Source organism: Musca domestica, unplaced genomic scaffold (assembly GCF_030504385.1).
Source record: "Musca domestica strain aabys unplaced genomic scaffold, Musca_domestica.polishedcontigs.V.1.1 26, whole genome shotgun sequence".
Taxonomy (NCBI): domain Eukaryota; kingdom Metazoa; phylum Arthropoda; class Insecta; order Diptera; family Muscidae; genus Musca; species Musca domestica.
In genome coordinates this window covers 5,950,370-5,976,819 of record NW_026712283.1, presented here as the reverse complement: position 1 = coordinate 5,976,819, position 26,450 = coordinate 5,950,370, and the positions used below count along the sequence as shown (strand labels likewise).

Below are 26,450 nucleotides of genomic sequence, written 5' to 3'. Positions count from 1 at the left end.
CGTATAAAAAATCATAAAAATTAAAAAAGTAATTTCCGCCGATATCTTGGTCTGACTTGCAAGATTCCTTCCTTCTTCTGTATCTCCTCTTCGGTGTAACATTTCATGTATTTTTATGTATCTCCTCTTCGGTATAACATTTGTTTGTAGTTCAAACTAAAAAAAATAAACAAAAAAATATCCAACAAAACAATTCTTCACAAATTATTTTACTATAGAATTGCCCACGAAGACTAGAATTTCGGCAGAGAACTATGCAAATACATTTATTTTAATTGTTATCTTTTTCTTCGTTACAGATTTATTTTGAAATCTCATGGCCTTTGGAAGATCGATAACTATAAGACTGCAATGTTCCAAAGCGAGGCTGACGAGGACCGTAACAGTCTGTAAGTATTGTCGTTTTTTATAAATAATTTAATAATACTGAAATTTAAGTATACATTAAACAAATTACAGATTAGGTAGGTTTTATTATTTCCTTATACAATATCAATTTAATTGAGATCAAATGCATTCAAAATATTGAAGTCCATATAAAAAGAAGAATTATGTCTATCAAATCCAAAGAAAACTGGAAAAGGCAAACAGCAAGATTACAAGCCAGAATTAGAGTGTTAAGAAACTTTCGTGTCAAAACAAATATTGCAAAACAAAATCAAGATAATACTGTGATGAGGTATTCCAAAATTTATTTATTTATTCGAATTTATTTAATAGAATTCCAAAATTATTGCGTTTTTGGAATTATTTCTTGGATTTTTGATTTTTTTATAGAATTGTATTATTAATTAATTTTGATATTGTCTATCCTATTATAGCAATGCCTCCAATGCTGATGGTGCTGAAATGAACTCAACCAGTGATCGTCGCCGTTCAATGGGTTCAGATTACGCCTCCGGTAGTCGTGAAAGTATATCGGCCACCAATGAATTGGTGAAGCGTGTTGAAAGTTTCCAACGTCACAAGTACTTGTGTGGCCTCTCAAAATTCTTCCATAACTTGATGCATAAGGCCCGCCTGCCAACCGATGTCTATGCCCTGATGTTCTTGTGCGATTTTATTAATTTCTTTGTCTTGCTGTTTGGATTTACGGCATTTAGTGTAAGTATATCAAATTTTATATTTTACAATTCTTGAAATTACTATTTTCTTTTTATTCCAGTCAAAGTTATCTGATGGTGGTGTCAAAACCTATTTGGCCGAAAACAAAGTCCCAGTGCCGTTCCTCATCATGTTGTTGGTCCAGTTCATATTGATTGTAATCGATCGTGCCTTGTATCTACGCAAAGCATTGGTGTTCAAAATTGCTTTCCACTTTATATCGGTGGTTGGTATCCATATATGGATGTTCTTTGTTGTCCCAGCGGTCACAGAGCGTAGTTTCTATGCCTCGGCTCCACCAATAATATTCTACATCATCAAATGTTTCTATTTGCTCTTGTCCAGTTATCAAATCAAGTGTGGCTATCCAACACGTATTTTGGGCAATTTCTTAACGAAGAGTTTCTCAATGATCAATATGATTTCATTTAAAATGTAAGTACGATATATTTTAAAGAAGTTGATATTACATATATAATTTATTTGATATGAATATATATTGAAAAAATTAAGGGGGGTTAATCTTGAGGCTTTGAAGCTTTGAAATATTATCCGAAATATGAAATATTATTATATTTATTGAAATATGAAATATTATTATATATAATATTATTATTTGAAATATTATCTCACCCTAAATGATATTGTTTTTTAATGTTTATTTATAAAAGAAATCGTAAGCGTATATAAAATATATACAGGGTGAGATAAAAAACTGCAACAAAGTCAATAGCCGTAATTTCTACATTTCTTTTTAATTTTATTGAATGAAGGCAAAAAATATCGGAAATAGCATCAAATTTTAGAATAAGTTTAGATTTGTTCGAATTGGTCACCTTTGGCACGAATTATGGCCTTTAAACGGCCAATGAATGAATGAAAATGCCACACTCTGCCCGAATGTTGCTCTGCGGCTTGAGGTGATCGACACTTTTGTATTTTTTAGTGCCAACCTTGCTTTCCAAAAAATACTCCAGACACAATAGTCCAACGGATTGGTATCCGGAGATTTTGGTGGCCATTGTGAGGTGGAAATGAAGTGGGAAACCTCATTTTGTAACAATTCTTGGTTGGCGCGTGCTGAGTCCTGTTGGAATGCCCAAGGTCTGCGGCCAAAATGTTTGCATCCCCAAGGCTTTAATACACCCTTCAGAATATTTTCGCGATAATATTCGGCATTTATTCTGATGCGACGGTCGATTAATACGAGTGTAGAGCTACCATCGTCTGTTATGGGAGCCACAACATCACCATGGCCGCGCTTGCATGATTGCCAATCGAAGGTGCACATTGTCAGCTGACCTCATTGGCAAGTAAACACGATCATTTTGTTTGCAAACTGCTGGACAAGGAATGTTTTCTCATCGGAGAAAACCAAATTCGGCAGTTCACCACTTTAGGCCGGCCAAGCGAAGCAACTCTTTAGACTCTTTTGACTCTATTTTCTTTCTGTTGCGTTGTAAGTTCTTGCACTTTTTTGAATTTCAATGGCTTTACCCCGAGCTCATTTTTCAATATTTGCCGAATGGAATATTGCGATATGTTCAGCTCACGAGCCATTTTTCGGCCACTGCGATGCGAGTTTCGATCAAGTCACTTCTTTACTTTTCAAACCATTTGCTGATGTTGCTATTTTCTTCCGCCCACTTCCTTGACGTCGGGCTACGCTACCAGTTTCACGGTAACAAGAGATGGTACGAGACACAAAAGATTTATTCACATGTAAATGCCGGAGTGCACTTGTGGTTTTCCAGCCAAATATAATGAAATCACACAAGCACGTTTGAATTCCAACACGAATAACTTTTTTCTGGAATATTCACACAAAATGCTTTTGTACGCCTGTAAACAATATAATGAGCTGTCACTGGAATAATTTTAACAGCTGTCGGACGAGTGGCTTAGAAAAGACAGCAGTCTGAATTTGGTTGCAGTTTTTTCATCTCACCCTGTATTAAATCTTCTTTTATATTAATTCCTACATTACCTAAAAACTCTAATCAAAATGTTTCATTTTTTAAATAGTTACATGGTCATCCCCTTTTTGTACGAGTTACGTACAATTCTGGATTGGCTGTGCACGGACACCACAATGACTCTCTTCGATTGGCTGAAAATGGAAGATATTTTTGCCAACATCTATTCAATAAAGTGTCTGAGACAAATGGAAACAGATTTCCCTGCAGTGCGTGCCCAAAAGAAAGCGGCCTTTATGAAATTGTTGATGGGTGGTGCTGTGATATTATTTATTGTATTCCTTATATGGGGTCCCCTCACATTGTTTGCCCTTTTCAATGCTGTTGGACAATCTAATGTTCCCACAGAGGTTAAAGTATCGCTACGCATTAGTTCATATGAGCCCATCTATGTTACCAGCACCCGAGAAAGTACCTATGTTTTTAACGATGAAATGTTTTCACAAATGAAAAATGCCTACATAAAGGAGCGAGAAGCTTTGTCATTCCTACTGAACTATGATGCCTCCGATATTGCTGCCATCAAGCTAAGTGGTAATTCACCAACTATGTGGAATATTGCACCACCGGATAAGATGCGTTTATTGGATGAATTGAATAGCAGTAAGTATTTAATAATTCACTTCGAAAAAGAAATTATATTCTAAACTAATTTCAAAATAATTTTCAAGATGCAACCTTAACCGTCCGCTTGGCCTATGAACTGACACGAACCCCACCCTCCAAGGGCCAAACGGGTACGGTGGGCTCAGAAATTACCTTCCAAATGAATGACACCTATGCCTATCGAGATACCCTAAAGGCCATGATAACTGGTGGCCCAAATGATAAGAACTCCACCAGTAATGGAACCCTAATAGAGGCCATTATACCAAATATTGTGCCGAAATTTATTAAAGTTCTAAACTCCGCTGATCCAATATATGTCTCAGCATTGCTTGTCAATACCAATAATAGTAAGTAAATGTAAAATTCTTTATTAAACAATGACTAATATATTTTAATTTATTTTATTTTCAGACTTCCGCGACTTGGGCATCAAGGTCCACACAAATAACTATAGCTTCCAGTGGTGGGAAATTGCCGATCATTGTGATGACAATCACAACAATGTTGTGGGTTCGGGTGGCAGCAACAGCCTGGATGATGACGATGATGATGGCATTGATAAAGCCAATGAAATATTGAAAAAATTACCCTTGTATGATTGCAATTCGGGTATAGTTTTCTATACGTTTAACGATAAGAAATTCCCATCAACATGGACCTTTATCACTGCTGGAGGGTAAGTTGTTTGATTTTGTACTTATTTAAAAAAAAATATATAACAAAATATTTGTTTTTTTCCAGCATCATCGGTATCTACACTACATTTGTTTTAGTGGTCTCGAGATTTTTGAAGGGCTTCTTGGGTGGCCAAACTCGCAAAATTATGTACGAAGATTTACCCAATGTTGATAGAGTATTACAATTGTGCCTTGATATTTATTTGGTAAGTAAATAACAAACAAATTAAGAGAATTTTCCAATTTTAAAATTTACAAACGGAAGGGGATCGATGGGATTTATATTCTAGTAGATATTTTTATACCCTCCATCATAAGAAGCCCCCATAGATATATTATCTTGATGGGCATAAAATTCTACGTCGATTTAGCTATGTTCATCTCCCTATTCGTCGATATATCTTTTCGTCATTTCAAATCAAAATTGATCCCACATTACTTTTTGGTGGAGCTTTGAAATTTGGCACAAAAGTTTGTTTTATGTCGTGGATGGTAGCTATTGAAAATTGACTATATTGATCGACGTTTAGGTATGGCCAGGGACGTAAGCAGAAAGGCATTCCGAAACCATTTCGGGAGCCCAACTTGCAAAAAATACACTTTTCCTTTTTTAATGTAAACTAAAAGTAAAAAGTAACCATTCCTGAAGAACCGAGCCCAGGATCCCACATTTTGCGTATGTACCCCACAGCCCCATATAACGATAAGCCAAGATTGTGTAACGATATTTCCAAAGACAACAATCAAGAATTGTTTAGGAATATTTCCTTGGGTAAAAGCGATGATTTCTATGAACATTCCCATTCCCATACTGGAATAATTATTATCGTTTTTTTTTTCGAATGTTTCCAAAAATAATAAAATTAATTCAAATTTCTAATAATAAGAGGGAAACCCCCTCAGGTTATGAAAGTAAAGGTAAATTGGAAGATATATATATCGGAGTTTTGGAGGTTTACATCGAAAAATAACCTAAATAGAGGAGGCAAGTTTACCCCTCCTCCACACTTTTGGAAATTTTTGGATTTAGATCCTACTTCGGCAATACTGTATATAATAGTGCAAGGGATATTTTGGTCGAAAATGTCAACCCTCAAGCCGTTTAACAAAGGCTTTTTTTGGACTTTTTACAAAAAATCTTCCCTTAAACTACGATCCAGTTTAAGTCAAGTCAAAATATTCTACAATTTTTTTTGTCATAAAATTCTACTATAGTTCCTATAAAACGCCAAGAGTCTAAATCCTACCTAAACGCCAGGAATATATTTATATTAAATCCGTTCTAAATTTGTGCAAAAATCTCCAACAAAGCATAATTTTTGAAGGATGACGTCAAAGACAAATATATTCCTCATTAAATTTAACTAAAAGTCAGCACAGAAATAAAAATCTCTATTTCCGTTGTAAACCATAAAAAAAATCCATGGTACCAAAAAAACAGAAAATATTTCCTTATATTTTAGATCAATCTTTTCGGACTTTTTTCAAGTTAAACCTGAAAGTAACTAAAAATTCATTTTAACCAAAAACCGTCAAAAGAAGAAATATTCTACCCAACATTTCACTAGTAATCTCAGAATAAACTATATATCTAGATGCAATAGTTTTTACGAAAATTACATTCAAAATTTATGTATTAAAAGTAAAAATCATGTGTTTGTTGGATTTTCTTTTTTAATTTAACACATATCCAACCCGAGTCGAAATCTTCCCTTTTACTTCATTTTTTGTGTAAAGTGTCAAAGTAAAAATTATTCTAGATCAAATTTCATTATGAGTCTCTGAACAAAAGGAATTCGTATACTTGATATATATCATAAAAAATAGTAACTATTTTTGTTTATAAAAAACCTTGTTTTTTCTGATAAATTTAGCACTTTTTCCCAATTTGCTGCAAAGTTTATTATGATTTCGCTGATTAATAGCCAGTCTGGATTGTGAAAAATTCCAAGTGAACTCGATAGTACTCGTTTTTAGATCAAAACCACAAAGCCACAAAATTTGGTTTTTTTGGCCAAATGTTATTAAAGTCCTTATATAGTTTTGACCATATACAAAGATACCCCTATATTTTTAAAATATGTTTGGTAATATTTAGGATAGAGCTTGGAATTTCGATAGAGAATCTTGGATTATATCCAGAATATAATCTTGGATTAGCAGGAGTATAATTAAGGACAGTTTAATGATAATAATAGTGTCATATTTTAAGAATATACCTTTTCAAAAGCCAAATATATATTGGCCGTAACCTTTTGTAATTTATTTTTTAACACTTTTTCACCTCTTCTCGTCTTGCAGGTAAGAGAAGCCTTAGAATTCATGTTGGAAGAAGATCTATTTGCCAAACTACTCTTCCTGTATCGTTCACCGGAAACCATGATCAAATGGACAAGGCCACGGGAAGAGATCGCTGACGATGAAACCGATACGGATTCAGTGCGTAGCAGAGCCAGTGGGAGAAGAGAACATCAACAGCAGCCACAGCAGCAGCAACAACAACAACAATAATTGAATCTGTACACAAAATATTTGACTGGATATTAAGCTAAAAAATATATTTATATTAGAGGTTTATAATTTTTGTTATTACCCCTTTTCCTCACATGTGGATTGTTCTTTTTTTTACAAATTTCACTTCATTTTCTCAAAACAAACCTTAAATGAAAATAAGAAGAAAAAAACTGCCGACCATTTGTAAAAAACAAAGAAACTTTGTTCTAAGATCGTTTTAGTTTAAAAATAGTCAAATATTAAATTGTGTGTTTATTTTTCACTTCTATAGAAAATATTAAGCTAAAATACTTTTTATTATAAATATTAATCCATTTAGTGTCAAGGTTTGTTTCATATTTTCAGGGTGTGGCAAAAAAGTGTACTTGTATCGTGACGGGATCCATAATGTGGACATTCCTAATGATTAACTAATTACAGCTTTTTGTGAGGTTATAAAAAATATTAAAAAATTATCTTAAATATTTAGAGATTTGGAAGATAATCTCATTAATAGAAACCTAGCCTATAGCCCATTAAATCTCAAAAAACGTTCCACATAATCTTATTTTTCCGATATTTTACCTTTAAAGGTAAAATATCGAAAAAGATAAAATATGCCATTTTTAGCTTGATTTAATTGAACATTATGGTAGAAACGAATGTTAGGGTTAAAAGCCACTTGTTCGTACCAAAATGTTCCTATTTGTCAGTCTAATATGAACATCCAGAAATTCATTTCGATCGAATAAAGAAATTTTGCCCCAGTCCCCCTGTGGATCTATTCATTTTATAAGTAGTCACTTTTTTAGTTACCTCTGTCACATTTTGTCTTCTAATGTTCGAATGCCATTATATATTTTTTTGTCTCATCTAACCTCAAAAGATACGAACTTTTGTATTTTTATTATAGTTTTTTTTTATACATGAAATATATCGAATCATATAAACCAAATCGAAAGAATATTAAAAAAAAACAACAACTAAAAACAACACCATAATAATTATATAAATGTAATAAAAATGTGAACTCATATTCAGGGATTTTTAAGCATTTTTTTGATACAAAAAATTAAATAAAGAAAAATAAAATCATAAAAAAAAACAAACGAATAAACAACATGTTTATATGTGTGTAAAAGTTGCTTGTACATATATATGTATTACAAATAAGTTAAACACAAAACAAAATGTATTATAGTGAGGAAGAAAATTTTGAAAATATTTGTAATTTCATAAAAAAAAATTTTGTGCAAAAACAAAAATTTGTGGAATTCAAACCTTTACCTTGTAAAACATTTGTGAGCAAAATCCTTCATATTTTTTCCACTCTTTGATGTAAACATTTTCTCGGCCACCAAATAATATTTTGTACCTCTTATAAATGTGATGATTTCATTTGAAAATTCTTAAAAGTATTGTCTCAGACTCCACAAGGATATTTATTCTAGATCATCACGAATTGCTATGTCGATTTAACCATGTCCTAACTATACAACTTTTGAAATACGTAGATAATATTTTGAGAATCTGCATTTTCAGTTCATAGAAGTTTTGAAATTGAGAAAGAGTCATACATTCAAGCGAGTCGAATGTAAATTGACTTTATATACTCCCAGAAAGTAGACACGAATCCTTGCAAAAAACTGTGCACATCGAACGACAACGACCCGATTGAATGTTACTTGGCTGTTTGAAATTCGATTGTTATCGATTGAACAAAATTATCTTCGATTTTTGGGTTTTGTCTTGTTAAAGAGAATATCATATGGTTATGATTCATTTATTTAAGAAGACGTTAGAAAGACCTTTTCTTCAAAGAAGACCTGAAAAAAGTCTTTCTGTAGAAGCCCTACAAAAGATTCTTTACATGGAACACCTGAAAAGTGTCTTCTATCCGTAATAGACCTTTCCTATCTACATCTACTTGCAGACACCCCTTCCATAGAAGAAAATATAAATATTGGAAAATATGTACTCATGAGTATTCCATTAGGCATAAAAAGGGCTAAAATCTTCATGTGTAAGTTTTCGGCATTTCTGTTTGTAACTCCTCGGAATAAGCACCTCACAACTAAATATATTCTTGATCAGCATAAGATTGTATGTCAATTTAGTCATGTCCGTCCATAAATGGAAATCCCTTTAGCTTCCGAACGAAATAAAGTAGTTTGATAAAAAATTGTTGAGTTGCATTTTGGAATTTTTTGGCAATGACAATGGATTTAAGGTGTTTTCGCCGTACAAGTCATATTTTTGCTGTAAATTTGCAGTTTGTATTCCCTATATGTAGAGAACATCTTTGCAAAGAACTGTCCATATAGATCCAAGTTTAAGTATAATCCTCAGATAAAAGTACCTCCAGATATTCGGTATTTTGTCACAGTTTTCACCGGAGTTGTATTAAATTTGACATTTGGAGTTCGTGATGGATACAGGTCCACGTCTTCGTTGAAATTTTCCTAACTTTTCAGGGAAATATTTCAAATTTGTAATTTGGTGTTCGCAATGGTTACTACTTTCTATTAAAATTGCCATATAAACATTTTTTCCGTCTTTTGATTAATTTAGCCACATTGACGGTCGTAATATGCACCGCCCTCGCTGCCTTCTTTAAAATCAAATTCTTAACTTTGACAAAACGGCGATCCATACATTTCGACAGATATTTCTACAAATTGTGCGGATCAATTTTTAAAAAAAAAATCCAGAGATTTTCCGTAGAAGCTTCTGATGTCTATATGCTTGATTGATTTTTTAACCTTGACTGAATCCAATGACTATTTAATGAGGGCATGCAAGGAGGAGAATTCAGACCTTTGTCTTCTCTTGTTGTCAAAATTTTTTTCCGAGTGCAATCCTTCAAAAAAGGAAAATCTCTATAAACTGTCTCACAAACAAGGCTCCATAAATTGACTCAATATGAATTTCAAATAACAAACTTAGTTGTCAGTTGGGCTTACTGGTCGACCTTTTATAGGTCATGGTTGTTCCCGTTTATTATTTTTAAAATAGAATCATTAATTCTAATTTTTATTAAAAACAATTGGCTTTGACAGCAAAACAAGAGAACAGCCAGTCTTATCGTGTCACCTTGTAAATACATCTGGCTGAATCCTTCACTTTTGATAATTGACATCTATGGTGTTCCCTAAGACCCTTTCTTCACTCATTTTTTGCATAAATTTCATAGAGACCTCCCTTATTAACTTTCCATGTATATATGCTCGTTTATACTCCCATTTCCCGCAATGACCTCACTATAATACACTTTGCCTGCTTTCTCTAGATTTTTGTGTGAAAACCAAAATAAAAACAATAAATGAATATTGTTTTTTATTTTTTATTAAAAGTTTTATTTGTAATTTTTTTTATTTACATAATTTTTCTTATAGCGCAACAGTTGTAATTGTTAAAAATAAAAACTACTATATTTAGAAAATATATATGTATGTAACTGTGCATAGAGATTTAAAGAAATGAAATCTCCTAAACAAAAAAAAAACAAAAAATGACCTATCTATCCATCTATTGAATGTAACAATAATTTACAAAAACAACAACAATATATAAATTTTTATACTGTACTATTCTCGCTTCCATAACATCCACCACCACCATCACCACTACCAGAACCTCCTATAAAATAAAACAAGAAAACAACTAAATAACTGTAGCAAAGAATCAAATATGTAGGAGCTTCATAGCTGAAATAAAAAATATTCGACATTTTTTTTTTAACTAAAATATTTGGTGGTCAAGCGTTCATACCTTTTTCATTTTACTTAGAATTTGTTTTCCGATTCAGGAGCTTTATTCTTGATCTGTGAAAGTACGAAATGAAAAAAATTGCTTTGTAAAATTCCTCTACAAAAGTTTTCATTTAACTTTTTCACAGAACAAGAATTAAGGTCCAGAACTTATTTCGAAACCCATTTAAAATTCTGTTAATTTTTTTAAGATTTTTTTCCATTTTCACTTTCCATTCCCTTTCATTTTCATTAATTTTTTCTCCATTATTCAGAAAAAAATGCAGTGAAATAAAAGTATAGCCAAAAAAAATATTTATTATAAAATGCCTTAAATGTTGTAATTTATTAAATAAATGATAAACAAATAAAAAATGGAAGATACAATAATATATACAAAAAATATAGAAAAAAAAGAGAAACCAAAAAACTTAATGTGCTACATAAGATACATTTTCAAAATCGATTTGTTAAAAAAAATTATGGAATAAATAGTTTTCCTTAGCAAATTAAAAATAAATTATATACAGTATGAGCTTAGTAAATATAACTTATAAAATACCACATGGGAGATATACGGAATTTCGCCAGATTCAAAGAGGTATTAGAATTTAAAGAAAAATATATGGCTTTTCAGGAAAATAAATCAAAAGAATAAATTGAGAAAAATATTATCAAAAGCTCTATCGGAGAGTGATCTGGAAATATATTTAGAAAATAATTATGTATTTGTTTTCTTATAGTTGAAGATTTATTCGGTGGATTACTTTGGTCTAGAGTATTCCCCTATTGGCTTAACCTCATATTACTCTCCATCACATAGAGTGATCTGCTTCAAATATTTTCATGTTTTGAATATTGAATTTAATACAAATCTATAAAATAGACAAATATTCCTTAAATACTCCTTTTCCAAAATTGGATCAAAAAAGGTGACTTTTATTAACCATCTTTGAATTCATAAAATTTTCCTTCTCCGCATTGAAGTCTCCTCTTCCTAATCGGGCTCATACTGTATATAATTTTGATAAAAAGTCAATGCTTAAAATTATTCTCATATGCGAAAATGTGCGAAACCCAACTAAAATGCTTGTTAAAAATAATATTCAAAAAATCAGTAAATTGGCATTTTAAAATTAGATAGAAAATAACAAATAAGGACAAACAGATAAAATCAAATTTAATTGTAAATTCAAGAACAACAAAATTGAAAACAAGGGCTCAATTCTTATTCTATGAAAATGTGAAATGAAAAATTTCAAAAGAAATATTTTTCATTTTATATTTTCATCGAATAAGAAGGAATCCAGCACCAAAACAAAAAAAGAAATCAAAATAAGCAGATATTCATTTTGCAAACCATATCGACAAAAAAACTACAAAAAAGAAAACAAAACAAATTAATCAATAAGGTTTTTTAAATATTTTTCTAATTGGAATTGATATTTTTTCTAAAAGATACATTTTTTTATAATAACAAGAAAACCAAAAAAAAAATAAAACAAAATATTTAACTAAAAAAGAAACACAAACAAAAGTTATCCTATTACAAAAAAGTAAAATTAAAATTGTTTGCTTAGTTTTTATGTATTTTTTATATATAATATTACAAAAAAAAAAACAAAAAAAAATATTACAAAAAACCAAACATTTTTTATACTTCAAAATACTAACTAACGAATAATACTAATAAAATTAATAAATAATAATATTATTGTTTCCAATTAGTAAAAGTAAAAACCCCAATACAAAAAAAAAAAAAAACAAACAACAATAATACTAAGTGTTTTTTACCTTTATTAAATTAATATTATTATTATCAATAAATATTAAAAATAAATTGAACGGTACCTATTTTAATAATGTTTAATATCTAGTGGAATTAAAGTCAAACTACAATTACAACTATAACAAGAAAATAATTAACAAAATAAACCATTTGTATTTTGATGATTGTAAACAGGATATAAATTAAAAACGACATTAAATTGAAATAATGTTTGTATTTTTTCAAATAAATTACAAAAAAATGAAATATGATTTTTTAGAGTTTTATTCTTGGGTTTGGATTATTGAATAATAAAAATAATAATTAAAGCCCACCTCCCTGAACAAAAAAAATTACATCCGAGAAGAACTTCTCAAAGCCAAATCTGTGAAAAATCGTTCTTTAAAATCTTTCAACAAAAATGTATTCTTCAAAATCCATCTTCTTGCAAAATGTACCAAAAATCTTACATTAAAAGTAATCTTAAAAAATCACGTTCTTAAAAAAATATTTGAAAGACTATCCCTATTTCTAAAAATCCACGTCCTTGAAAAATTATTGAGAAAAATAATTTCTTATAAGTCCGCATTCTTAAATAAATTTTTAAAAATTCAAATATTCCTATAAAAAAGTTCACCTCCTTGAAAAAAAAATATACTGCAATCTACGTCCTTGAAAATCCACATCAAATATATACAAATGCAGTTCCTTTTAATTTTTATAAAAGTTCAAGTCCCTGAAATGATTTTCTTAAAAATCAAGAATAAATAAATCAAATATCTACGTCCTTTAAAAGAGTTCTAGGTGTTCAAAAAAAAAACATGCAATTATTGTTCTTTTAAAAAAAATCCTTCCCTTTCATCGAGAAAATAATATTTTCTTAAGAAAAGTCAACGTTTGTTTTTCAGAAAGTCCTTGAAAGTAAGTATTCCTAAAAATTTACCTCTGATGTTGATTAATTTGATAAAAAATCTATTTTATAAGATTAAATAGGTGGGTATCTAAAAATTATGCATAAAATGTCGAATTTACATCATCCACATTCGTTTCGTCCTTAAAAAGTAGGTCCTTGAATAAATAATCTCAAAAAATGATCATATAAATAAATATATTTTTTAAGTTAGACGTTTTTAAACGTTTGGCCCAAACGTTTATCGGTTTCACCTACCTGCGACTTGAATTCAGTCATCTTACAAAATCAAAATGTCATTTTCTGCAATTTCACCAAATACCCGGCAAACAGAATGAGAAAAAAACAGAAAGTAGCCCGACTAAAAAAAATTATGTGCAATTTGGTTCTGGCAACACTGTACAAAACCTAATATTCAAAGCACACTTCAAGGCGCCTTATTTTAGGTGGGTATGTAAGATGTTGCCAGAATAAATTTTAATATTACTGCTTGCCCAAAAGCATGCTTTGAATTTTGAAACGAATAATTAATCAAGCATTGCCACACAGTGGTAAGGGTATTATGTCTTTGTGCATCTGTTTGTAACATGGAGAAGGAAGCGAGATAGGCCATTATTTACTTTTGAGGATTTTCATAGAATCACTTTCTGAGTCGATTTATGCATGTCAGTCCGTCTGTGAACAAAATGCAGGTCGCATTTATTATCTGATTGGGATGAACTTTTCCAAACAAGATTTTTTTGGTCCAAGAACGAACCCTATTCAAATTGATTAGAATGATATCACATTTAACATGCACTTCACAATCTTTGGTACCATATATCAGAATTTTAAACTCTTACACTTAGGAAAAAAAATGTTGTCAAGATCGGTTCATATAGCTGTAGCTCCCATATACGGGTGAGATATAAAACTGCAACAAAGTCAAACGCCATAATTTTTTCATTTTTTTTAAATTTATTGAATGAAAGCAAAAAATGTAAGAAATTGCATTAATTTTTAGAATAAGTTTAGATTTGATCGAATTGGCCATTTTGACACGAATTATGGCCTTCAAACTGCCAATGAAACAGTCACACGCTGACCGAATTTTGATCTGCGATAGTTTGGCCCATACCCGGCGAAGCGCTTGCTTGAGGTGATCGACACTTTGGTGTTCTTTAGTGCCAACTTCCAAAATACTCCAGACACAATAGTCCAACGGATTGGTATCCAGAGATTTTGGTGGCCATTGTGCTCTGGAAATGAAGACAGGAACCTCAATTTGTAACCATTCTTGGGTGGCACGTGCTGGATGCCATTTCCAGTGGTTTTCCAGCGAATATATAAAGAAATCACACTATCACGCTTAAATTCCATCACGAATAACTTTTTTTTTCTGGAAAATGCTCACCAGAATGCTTTTGTACGCTTGTAAACAATATAATGAGCTGTCACTGGAATGTTTTTAACAGCTGTCGTACGAGAGACTTTGAAATGACAGCAGTCTGAAGTTGGTTGCAGTTTTTTTATCTCACCCTGTATTTCTGATTGTCTGGATATTGTGTGAATATACAGGAAAATATATTTTTTTTAATTTTGTGACAAAATGTCCGATGAAATTATATAATACAAATCTCCGTTGTCGAAATGTTATTTCTGAAAGCCACAAAGTCTAAACGAACACTTGACCTCAAAGAGGGCTTAAACGACGGAAGCTCCCACCACTGTTAATATATTGTGTCGATGCTGGTGCTCTTAACCACTAATCACGTCAAGCTGCTGGAACTTATCAAGGGCTGACGTAACGGCTTAAGCTAGAATCTTGAAATTTTGAGTGTAAATGAAGGGTATTAAATATCAGATCGCTGATCAGATGTGGGATAGATGTACTAAAGATTATTTGGATATAAATACTTTTGGTCCACCAAAATCGTAGCATTTGACGATGAGGATTATGTTCTTTTAGATATAGACATCGATTTGCAAATGTCTACTATAACGTGCATGATAAGTACTAAATGCCGCTAAAATTGTAAAATAGAGCAGGAAAAGAGCCTAAGCGTGATTTTCTATATAAGATCACTGTGGAATATATGAAATATATTCGGCCTATTTTATGTATTTGACTGTAAACCAATATCTTATGATTAGAGTACAGTAGAGAGCTTGCAATCAAATTTTGCCGAATTGTGGGACTGTAATTAATTTATGATTTTAATCCCACATTTAATTTCCATCCTAATTAAATAACATTGACCTTTAACCTTCGGCCACAGTGAAAAAAACTTGTTGATTCAGATATCGAAAGATTAGCTAGACTTGCTGGCCGTAATAGAAAATTGTGTGGTAAACCACAATAAAATAGAAAACATACACAAACAACCAATAACTATAATTTTTAAGGTTTCCCTCAGGCAAATGCAAAACAAATCGATAACAGACGGATTAGAAGGAAAGGAAACAGCAAACGTTTTTATTGTTATGGTTGTCGTATTTGGTTTAATTCCTTGTCACTTTTGCATAATACCACGACATTGATAATGACAAGAAAACACAAAATGGAAAATGTCATAACATATGAACGGAAAGAAGTCAGAGGTCAAATATCGGACAAAGACGGATGTGGAATACCCTAAGGTGTTCGAAAATGAAAACAGTCGAATAGCAAAAACTCTTAAAAATACATGTTTGTGGCTCTGTTGGTCCTTGAAAAAATATTAGTAAAATTTTGAAAAAATATAAAAAATTAAATTAAAATAATCCTTAAAAATAATTAAAAAAAAAACAGAATTAGATAATCCTTAAAATAATGTAAAAAATCAACGTAAAATAATTCTTAAAAATAATTTGAAAAATCCACGTTCTGTTGATCCTTGAGAAAATATTTTTTAAAAAATTCTTTAAAAAATTCACGTTCTGTTGGACTCTGACAATATTTTTTTAAATCCTTGAAAAAATATTCTTTAAAAAATTCACGTTCTGTTAGACTTTGAAAAAATATTTTTTAAAAAATTCTTTAAAAAATTCACGTTCTGTTGGACTCTGACAATATTTTTTTAAATCCTTGAAAAAATATTCTTTAAAAAATTCACGTTCTGTTAGACTTTGAAAAAATATTTTTTAAAAAATCCTTGAATTTTTTTTTTAAATTCACGTTCTGTTGGACTTTGAAAAAATATTTTTTAAATTATCCTTGAAAAAATATTCTTTAAAAAATTCAGGTTCTGATGGTCTTTGAAAAAATATTCTTTAAAAAACCCACGTTCTGTTGGTCCTTGAAAAATATTCTTTAAAAAATTCACGTTCTGATGGTCCTTGAAAAATATTCTTTAAAAATCCACGTTCGTTTGAACCTTAAAGAAGATGCTTTAAAAATCCACGTTTTGTTGGTCCTTAAAAAATATTCTTTAAAAATCCACGTTTTGTTGGTCCTTAAAAAATATTCTTTAAAAATCCACGTTCGTTTGGACCTTAAAAAATAGGCTTTAAAAATTCACGTTTTGTTGGTCCTTAAAAAAAATATCCTTTAAAAATCCACGTTTTGTTGGACCTTGAAAAAATATTCTTTAAAAAATCCACGTTTCTGTTGGTCCTTGAAAAATATTCTGCAAAAAATCCACGTTCTGTTGGTCCTTGAAAAATATTCTTTAAAAAATCCACGTTTCTGTTGGTTCTTGAAAAAATATTCTTTGAAAATCCACGTTCTGTTGGTCCTTAGGGTATTCAAATAAACGCTATGACGGGCCACAGGTTTTCTTATTCTGTTGTTTTTTATTTTTCCTACGCTTGTATGTGTTACAAGTAACCTTCCATTATACGAGGAATGTATGCTATAACAAAATAAAACAAAAACAATTACCACAAAGAATTTTTGCTATAAAAACAACGTTTTGCTTACGGAAATATTTTAGTTTTTTACCAGACATCGTTGAGTTCGTGCAACCAGAACAACCACCGAAATCCGAACCAAAATTCTCAAACACCAATTTAGGATTATTCTCACCATGGTGAATACAACAATGCAGGAGTGGATGTCCAACGAAATGGAACGTTTATCCTTAAAATGGGAACGCTATAAACCAGCCTGTTCGGGATATAATCGCATACACTCGGTACGCCTGTCCAAGAGTGTTACCCATATGCTTAATAATCCCCTGCCTGCCGAGGATCGTTTAGGTGGCAGCTGTTCATCGACGACGTCTATGCAACGAAGTGCCAGTCAAACTTCACAAGTCTTGAGTCGTTCGCCATCATCGTGGGAGGAAGTTTATCCTACAGTGCGAATCACACGCCAAGACTCGGAGGGGGAAAGAAAAGAGAGTGCACAAAAGTTCGCCTACTATCGAAATTGTTCGACACGTGTCACGTAGAATGCTATGCCAGGGCGTATGGATTTATTTGGAAACAATTTGAAAATATAGATGATAATAATTTGTGGAAAGTGCAGCATTTTGATGGCAATGCCGCCCAAGCGTTGGCACTTGTAAACGGAGCAATGCATTTCGTTTTTGCTGATAATTGCAACTCCTTGCGGTAGAATAATTTTGAATAGTTTTTCTAGATTTATATATTTGTAAAAGAGATTTCTATTTTTGTATATCCTTGATGTCAAGAAGAGAAGGAAAGTGAATGTTAAAGTGTCCCCCTGTAGATTAAGATGAATATGCCGAAACAAATTACAAACGAAATTGTTTCAATAACAATTATGTTTCAATAAAAACGACATGTTTGTTATAAACAAAAAAATATTCAATTTGGATTTGAAATATGAAAAATAAAAATTAAGTTTATATTTTTCATAAAAATGGTATAAGGTCTCCGTAAGAATCTACGACTCAAGAGCCTAAAAAAGACAAGACAAATTCATAACAAAATCAAGAATAGAAAATGCAAGAAAGAAAATAATATCATGGGTGGCTAGAAAAGTTATTTAAAAAGAAACTTTGAATATCTAACATGCTTAAGAAAAATCAAATATTGGAGATTTAAGCTTAATTTAAAAAGCCACGTTTGGAGAAGAAATCTTGAATAGGTCAAAAAGTATCAATTCTTTTTGCCGTCAAATGTTTACCCTATAGCCATTGCCCGTATATTTAAATATATTTTGATTTGCGTTTTGATTATTCAAAATTGTTGACCTTTTATGGGGAGGGGTTCCGAATGAGTGTGTCAATGTTATCCATTTCGTATCTTTATTAAAAATTTTAATTCCATATTTACATCAGATCCCTGGTTGACAAAAATATGTCTGTAGATATACAAAGTTTAAAAAGTTTCGCTGACTTGCTTCAAAAGGTATTAAGTATTGTTACCCTCTGTGGGAAAGGTACCCAAAGGGGTGGGCTTAAGTATCCAACCAGATCTTGCGTTGGTAAAAATACTGGAATGTATAAAATTTGAAGAGAATCACATTTATTTATTTTACATTTTATCACGTGTTTTTTAATCAAAATATTATGGGATATATTGAATAGATCATATATTGAATTACACCAAATCTTGTGTCAATAAAAATATTGGGATGCATACAATTTGATAAGAATTGGATTCTATTTTGCATTTTGTAAAATAGACATAATTAGAACTCTATAAAAATCTTTGAAAATTTTATTTGTTAAAAAATCTCTTAAAAATCAACGTGTGTGGATGTCACGTTTGGGACAGTCATATGAGGCTAGAAAAAATCTTTAAAAATCCAAATTTGAGGATGTCAAAGAAGGCTGGAAGAATTCTTTAAAATGTCCACGTTCGAGGTTGGTTCCTAATATGCTTTGAATAATCCACATTTAAAGATGTCAAAGGATGCTAGAAAATTTATTTAAAAATCCACGTTCGAGGATGGCTTCTAAATTTTTTTAAAAAATCCACATTTAAAGATGTCAAAAGAGGCTAGAAAAATTATTTTAAAAATATATAAAGGAGGCTGGAAAATATTGAGGACTTTAAAGGAGGCTAGAAAAAATCTTTAAAAACATTTCTTCACGTTTGTGGACTTTCTTCTTTAAAAAATCCGCATTTGAGGACTTCAAAGGAGGCTAGAAAAAATCTTTATAAAATCGACGTTTGAATAAATCAAAGGAAACTAGAAAAATTCTTTAAAAAAACACGTTTGAAGAAGTCAGAGGAGAATAGAAAAATGTTTTCAAAATCCACGTTTGAGGATGCCAAAGGAGTTGAGAAAAATTATTTAAATACCCCGTTTGAAAATGTCAAAGGAGGCTAGAAAAATGTTTTCAAAATCCACGTTAAAGGATTTTAAAGAAAAATTATATAAAAATAAAATTATATAAAAGAGTCTAAAATATTCTTAAAAACATTCTCTATTCATAGTAGTTGATTTTTTAATCGTCTTTCGAAGAGCTCGGAAATAGTGAAATTTTTATTTATCTAATAATCGAAGCGTGATTGATAAGTCCCACTAATGTGGAATTGAAACAAGATTCACAAAATCTTTAAAAATCGAAAGCAAAGTTGAAACGAATTTGAATTAATGTGATTTTTTATTACAGTGGACAGTAGGTCCTGTCAAATAAGATGCCTGTTTTCTTGTTCCTCATTATGGTGTTCCACGCAGTTTATATAAATTTCCCATTTGCGTCTTTAATTCATCCGGTTCTTATGGATTTTACTCTGGAATCCTAGTTTTCAACATCCAGCGATATAAACACTTTTTGATCGGGTTTTCAGAACTTATAATTCAATTCTGAATTCAGAATATTTTAAAGGGTAAAACATCTGACATCTTGTTCATCAATTCAATTCATCTCCGAATTACAATATGGATTTCTTTGTCGACTTACGATCGCCCTGAACCATACAATCAATATCATCCTGCTCAAAGTAGGCATAAATGAGACGAAGATTATTCGTAAAACCTGCACCATCTTTCCAAGGCGAAACAATGAGTATGGTATCGCCAGTTTTCACAATCCCTATACGTTTTGCAATATTCAGGGCATATTGTATGCGGACATCTACACCTTCCAGCCAATTGTCATCGAGTTTTTCTGGAAAACAAATTACAATTATTAATTGAGGACTAAATGGAGTAAGGTAAGTTGGTTTACCTGTGTAAAGAATTGGAACAATGCCACGATATAGAAAACATTGCCTAAATGACCGAGAACATCTCGTCACAGCCAAAACAGGACATTTAGGATGATATTTTGCCAGCAAATGAGCCGAACGTCCGGAAGTGGTTAGAACAATAATTGCCGAAGCCTTAGTTTTATTGGCAGCATTAACAGCCGATATGGCAACTGTATTAACTGGATCCAAAGTGAGGGGAATATCTATTACTCCATTTCCCCTATGCATAGCCAACTCAAATTCACGAACTATACCATCCATCATGGTCACAGATTCAACGGGATATTTTCCAATTGCTGTTTCCGCCGAAAGCATAACACAGTCGGCACCATCTAATATTGCATTACCCAAATCTGCTACTTCTGAGCGGGTGGGAGTTGGCTTCTTGCACATGGAAGCTAGAAGCTGGGAGGCAATTATTATGGGTTTCCCCATTTTATTGCAAAGTTCAGCAATGGCTTTTTGAGCTAAAAATATTTTTGCCGGAGGGATTTCTATTGCCAAATCAGCTCGATCGAAGAGTATGCCATCAGCCTCGGACAATAACTCATTAATATTTTGCAAACTTTGAATGCAATCGATTTTGGCTATTATCTTTAGCTCTTTGCCCTTTTGACCCAACACAGAACGTATTTCTCTTACAGCTTCGGCATTGCGCACGGTTGAAGCAAAAATCATATCAAAATTGTGTTTGAGAGCAAATTTCAAATCATTTCGATCTTTTTCCGATACAGCTGGCAGGTCCACATTGACTCCGGGTAAATTAATTTTCTTGCGAGAACCCAATGTACCACCACGGCGTATTTGACACATCACACAATCCACACCCAATTCCTTTACCACCAACTCCACGGCTCCATCATTTATGTACACCAAATATCCGGGCAGCAGGACATCAATAATCCGTTCATAGTCCACATAAATAAAATCACGATTTCCCTTATCCATCAGATCACGATTGATAGATAGACGGAAACTATCATTGGTTCTCAATTCGATTTCAGCATTTGGACCAGCTTCCAAGAGGCCAGTTCTTATTTCGGGTCCCTTCGTATCCAAGGCTAAAGCAATTTGTATATTACGCCCCACCTCTTGGGAACAATGTTCAGTAGCTTCGTGTAATAACTGCAGCGATCTCTCATGAAACATTTGTGTATCATGCGAGAAATTTAAACGTGCAATATTCATGCCAGCCATAATCATTTGTTGTAATATTTGGGAATCTTGAGATGCCTTCGATATTGTGCCAATAATACTGGTCCGACGATATTGAGAAGCAGGCTCATTGAAGATTAGGTGGCACTTTCGTGGCGTTGCCTGGTCATCGTTCATTTTTATTGAGATTTTTTAAATTTTCACAGAAAATTTTGATATTGTTTTTGTGAATTTTAAAATTGCTTTTGGCTTCATTACTTTCAAATATAATTTAAAAAATATTTACAATATTTTAATTGCATTTTTTAACCTTCCCAGACATTATCCAACAAGAATTCTCAAACGTGGTATATTTATGAATTTTTTAAGACATTTTTTTAGATTTTTAAATAATTTTAACCTAACCTCATGGACATCTTCAAAACTGGATATTTTTAAAGAAATTCTCTTGACTCGAACATACTTATTTTTTAAGAATTTTTTTAGTCTACTTCGACATCCTACTTTTCTAGTCTACTTCGACTTTCCAAACGCGGATTTACTGACATACTCAGTTAAAAAAAAGTTCTAGTTTCCTTCGACATCCTCAAACGTGGATTTTTTTTGAAGAATTTTTATAGTCTGCTTTGACATCCTCAAACGTTGATATTTTAAAGAAATTTTCTAGTCTATTTCAACACTCTTAAACCTAGTTTTTTTTAGAGAAATGTTCTAGTCTACTTCAATACCCTCAAACCTACTTCGACATCCTTAAAAGTGGATTTTTTAAAGAAATATTCTTGTCTACATTGACATCTTCAAACGTGGAATTTTTAAACAAATTTTCTGGTCTACATTGACATCTTCAAACGTGGATTTTTTAAATAAATTTTTAGCCTACTTTGACATCCTCAAGTGTGGTTTTTTTAAATAAATTTTCTGGTCTACTTCAAATGTGGATTTTTAAAAAAAAAGTTCTGGACTCCCAAACCTTGTTTTTTTAAAGAAATTGTCTAGTCTACTTCAATACCCTCAAACCTTGATTTTTTACTTCGACATCCTTAAACGTCGATTTCATAAGGAAATTTTCTGGTCTACTTCGACGTCTTCAAACGTGGATTTTTTAAAAAAAAATTCTGTACTACATTGAAATCTTCAAATGTGAATTTTTTTAAAGAAATTTTCTGGTCTGCTTCAAAATCTTCAAACGTGGATTTTTTAAAAAAAAATTCTGTACTACATTGAAATCTTCAAATGTGAATTTTTTTAAAGAAATTTTCTGGTCTGCTTCAAAATCTTCAAACGTGGATTTTTTAAAGAAATTTTCTGGTCTGCTTCGACAACGTCAAAAAGAAATTTTCTGATCTACTTCGACATCTTCAAAAGTGGATTTTTAAAGAAATTTTGTGGTCTACATTGATATCTTCAAACGTGGATTTTTTAAAGAAATTTTCTGGTCTACATTGACATCTTCAAACGTGGATTTTTTAAAGAAATTTTCTGGACTACATTGAAATCTTCAAAGGTGGATTTTTTAAAGAAATTTTCTGGTCTACTTCGACATCTTCGAACGTGGATTTTTTAAACAAATTTTCTGGTCTACTTCAAAATCTTCAAATGTGGATTTTTTAAAGAAATTTTTTGGTTTACTTCGACATCTTCAAAAGTTGGTTTTTTAAATAAATTTTCTGGTCTACTTCAAAATCGTCAATGTGGATTATTTAAAGAAATTTTTTGGTTTACTTCGACATCTTGAAACGTGGATTTTATAATGAAATTTTTTGGTCTGTTTCGACAACCTCAAATAGGAATTTTTAAAGAAATTTTCTGGTCTGCATCGACAACCTCAAAAAGAAATTTTTTAAAGAAATTTTCTGGTCTACATTGACATATTCAAACGTGGATTTTTAAAAGATATTTTCTGGTCTACTTCGACTTTTTTAAACGTGGATTTTTTACTTCGACATCCTCAAACAAGAATTTTTAAAGCCTACTTTGAAATCCTCAAACAAGAATTTTTAAAGACTACTTCGGCATTTCTAAGCATAAATTTTTTAAAGAAATTTTCTGGTCTACCTCAACACCCAGAAATAGGATTTTTTTAAAGAAATTTTGAAGTCTACTTCGACATCCTCAAATAGGAATTTTAAAGCCTACTTTGACAACCCTTAACATGGATTTTTAAAGATTTTTTCTATTCTAGTTTGATATCCTCAAATGTGGATTTTTTAATAAATTTTTCTAGTCTCCTTTGACATCCTCTAACCTCGATTTTTTAAAGAAATTTCTAGCCTACTTCGACATCCTCATTCGATATTTTTTTAATGAATTTTTAAAGAAATTTTCTAGTCTACTTCCACATCCTCAATTTCCTTTAACAACCTCAACTGTGAAATTTTCTTGCCTTCTTTTAAAGAAATTGGAAGATATCATCAAAAGCCTCCCCTTTGATATTTTCAATCGTGGGTTTTTAAAGAATTTTTCTGGCCTCATTTTAAATCATCGGATGGAAATTTCTTTAGACTCTTTGGCATCCTCACATATGAACTTTTTAAAGAAATTTTCTAGCCTCCCAATACTTTATCCAATTGTTATTTATTTATTTTTTTTTTTGGAAATTCTCCTGCCCTCTTCGTCATTGCTTGTCTACAACCTTCTTATGTTTTTAGCTGGAAACCAATAAAACCCCTCCTCTAGAAACCAATAAAAAACACCCTCCTCTAGACAATCTACATGTTTGCCGGAATAACACAACATAAGCATCTTATGGATTTTTTTTTCCATATTTCGATTTGAAGGCAATCTAGGTTGCCCTTCCATGTAGAACAAGTGATTATGTTGTGTTGCGTTTATGATAACAACTACAACTCGATGACAACAGAATGGACACCACTTCGACAATGATTGGATATTTTCAGTATTCGATAAAACGTCGTCGTTGGTGGTGTTTGACAAAATAAGACACCAAAAAAACAAGTTGAACATCTAACCTACTACTCTACTACAACATGGTAAATAAAACACTGCAAAAATGGATGACCAACGAAGTGGAACGTTTATCCTCAAAGTTGAAACATCTAATGCCAGGATGTTCGGGTTACAATCGCATACAAAGTATGGGTGTTTAGAAGAGTGTACGGTATACGGTCAATGCTCCTTATCAAATTGATATGCGCAGCGGTGGAGTTAGCGGCGCCAGAATTAGTTCGAATAAAAAACCAACACATCGCCGACAACCGAATGTACATATTTTGGATTGCCCACTGTCGAATTGGGATATGTTATACCCGAGTACATCACCTAAAATGTATGCTGTGGTAAGAGTTAAACGGGCCGGCAACTATAGAAATGATCGGGGACAAAAAGTTGTCTATAACAGGAATATGGGATCATCGAGACTTATTTAAAGAAATCAATTGAATACAATACTAAACTTGTTTATAATAAAAAACAATAGTTGTGTTAAATATTATAACAAGTTTTTTTTAACAAATAAATATTAATGTTTCATAGTAAGGTTAAGAGTTTGAATTTTGAATTAAATATTTTCAAAGTCATTTTGAGAAATATATTTGGGGATTTCTTACCTTCAACCAACTTCAGACTGCTGTCATTTCTAAGCCACTCGTCCGACAGCTGTTAAAATTATTCCAGTGACAGCTCATTATATTGTTTACAAGCGTACAAAAGCATTTTGGCACTCCAGCATTTTAATGTGAATAAATATTTTGTGTCTCGTTACCGTGATACTGGTAGCGTAGCCCGACGTCAAGGAAGTGGACGGAAGAACACAGAAACATCAGCAGAAATGGTTCGAAAAGTATAGAAGCGAATTGATCGAAACCCGCGTCGCAGTGACCGAAAAATGTCTCGTGATCTGAACATATCGCAATATTCCATTCGGCAAATATTGAAAAATGAGCTCGGGCTAAAGCCATTGAACTTACATCGCAACAGTAAAAAAATAAACTCAAAAGAGCTATAGAGTTGCTTCGCTTGGCCGAAAGTGGTGAACGGCCGAATTTTGAGTTTTCCGATGAGAAAACATTCGTTGTCCAGCAATTTGTAAACAAACAAAATGATCATGTTTAGTTGACAAAGAGGTCAGCTGAAAATGTGCATTTTCGGTTGGCCACCAAAACTCAAGCGGCTTGGTCGGCATGGTGATGGTGTGGGCCGCCATAACAGCCGATGGTCGCTCTTCGCTCGTATTAATCGACCTTGGCATCAGAATAAATGCCGAATATTATCGCGAAAATATTATGAAGGGTATATTAAAGCCTTGGGCACGCAAACATTCTGACCATCTTCGGACATTCCAACAGGGCTCTGCATCATCGCATGGTTAGAAAATGAGGTTCCTCGCTTCACTTCCAGCGCTCAATGACCACTAAAATCTCCGGATACCAATACGTTGGCCTATTGTGTCTGGTGCATTTTGGAAAGCAAGGTTGGCACTGAAAAATACCAAAGTTTCGATCACCTCAAGCAAGCGCTTCGCCGGGAATAGGCCAAAATACTGCAGAACAACATTCGGACAGCGTGTGACGGCTGCATTGGCCTTTGAAGGTCATAATTCCTGCTAAAAAATTTGATTCTATTTCTGACATTTTTTGCTTTCATTTAAAAAAAATGTAAAAGTTATGGTGTTTGACTTTGTTGCAGTTTTTTTTTACCTCACCCTGTATATTAGGGGATTTCTTTCCTTTTTGGAATTGGGGCAGCCTTGTCTGCAGGTTGAACACATATACTTTTCATATGAGTCCATATAAATAAGTTCTTTTGACATGTTGTAAAAATTTAATTCGCTGCACCGCCGAGCCAATTCCAAGATCTCAATTCTTGTTATGTGAAAATGTAAAATAATTAAATAAATAACATATTTTTTGCATTTCGTATTTTCTTACAAGGCATATATAAGGTCTGCCAATAAGCATATCTTTCTACTAAATATGCTGT

The 26,450-nt window shown here is 32.0% G+C and overlaps 3 protein-coding genes across 4 annotated transcripts in view; 2 read left to right on the top strand and 1 right to left on the bottom strand.

Annotated features, from left to right (window-relative positions):
* The window catches only part of LOC101894350 (piezo-type mechanosensitive ion channel component), a 183,448-nt gene extending 171,572 nt beyond the window's left edge, over nucleotides 1-11,876 (top strand). For both annotated transcript variants that reach the window (XM_059123950.1, XM_059123949.1), the window contains 8 exons: nucleotides 300-389; nucleotides 822-1,104; nucleotides 1,166-1,539; nucleotides 3,130-3,683; nucleotides 3,752-4,036; nucleotides 4,101-4,365; nucleotides 4,431-4,572; nucleotides 6,668-11,876. In XM_059123950.1, coding sequence (XP_058979933.1) covers nucleotides 300-389; nucleotides 822-1,104; nucleotides 1,166-1,539; nucleotides 3,130-3,683; nucleotides 3,752-4,036; nucleotides 4,101-4,365; nucleotides 4,431-4,572; nucleotides 6,668-6,877 — 2,203 coding nt within the window. In that variant the 3' untranslated portion in view covers nucleotides 6,878-11,876. The remainder of the gene's footprint in view (nucleotides 1-299; nucleotides 390-821; nucleotides 1,105-1,165; nucleotides 1,540-3,129; nucleotides 3,684-3,751; nucleotides 4,037-4,100; nucleotides 4,366-4,430; nucleotides 4,573-6,667) is intronic.
* Nucleotides 11,877-17,168: 5,292 nt separating this feature from the next.
* On the top strand, nucleotides 17,169-17,930 carry LOC131803046 (uncharacterized). Its single transcript, XM_059123954.1, has one exon. It carries the CDS (start codon nucleotides 17,273-17,275, stop codon nucleotides 17,636-17,638), a length of 366 nt encoding a protein of 121 aa, XP_058979937.1. The 5' UTR covers nucleotides 17,169-17,272; the 3' UTR covers nucleotides 17,639-17,930.
* A 1,671-nt stretch (nucleotides 17,931-19,601) lies between these two features.
* LOC101889708 (pyruvate kinase-like) lies at nucleotides 19,602-21,991 on the bottom strand. Its single transcript, XM_005186896.4, has 2 exons — nucleotides 20,336-21,991; nucleotides 19,602-20,275 (listed from the first exon to the last, which is right to left on the bottom strand). Exons 1-2 carry the CDS (start codon nucleotides 21,687-21,689, stop codon nucleotides 20,040-20,042), a joined length of 1,590 nt encoding a protein of 529 aa, XP_005186953.3. The 5' UTR covers nucleotides 21,690-21,991; the 3' UTR covers nucleotides 19,602-20,039.
* Between the last annotated feature and the right edge of the window lie 4,459 nt (nucleotides 21,992-26,450).

Bases quoted from the DNA above. Each gene is read 5' to 3' on its own strand.
- LOC131803046 (XM_059123954.1), top strand. From the start codon at position 17,273: ATGGTGAATACAACAATGCAGGAGTGGATGTCCAACGAAATGGAACGT.
- LOC101889708 (XM_005186896.4), bottom strand. From the start codon at position 21,689: ATGAACGATGACCAGGCAACGCCACGAAAGTGCCACCTAATCTTCAAT. The intron at 20,276-20,335 runs GTAAACCAACTT...TTTGTTTTCCAG, and splicing joins TGTTCCAATTCTTTACACAG to AAAAACTCGATGACAATTGG.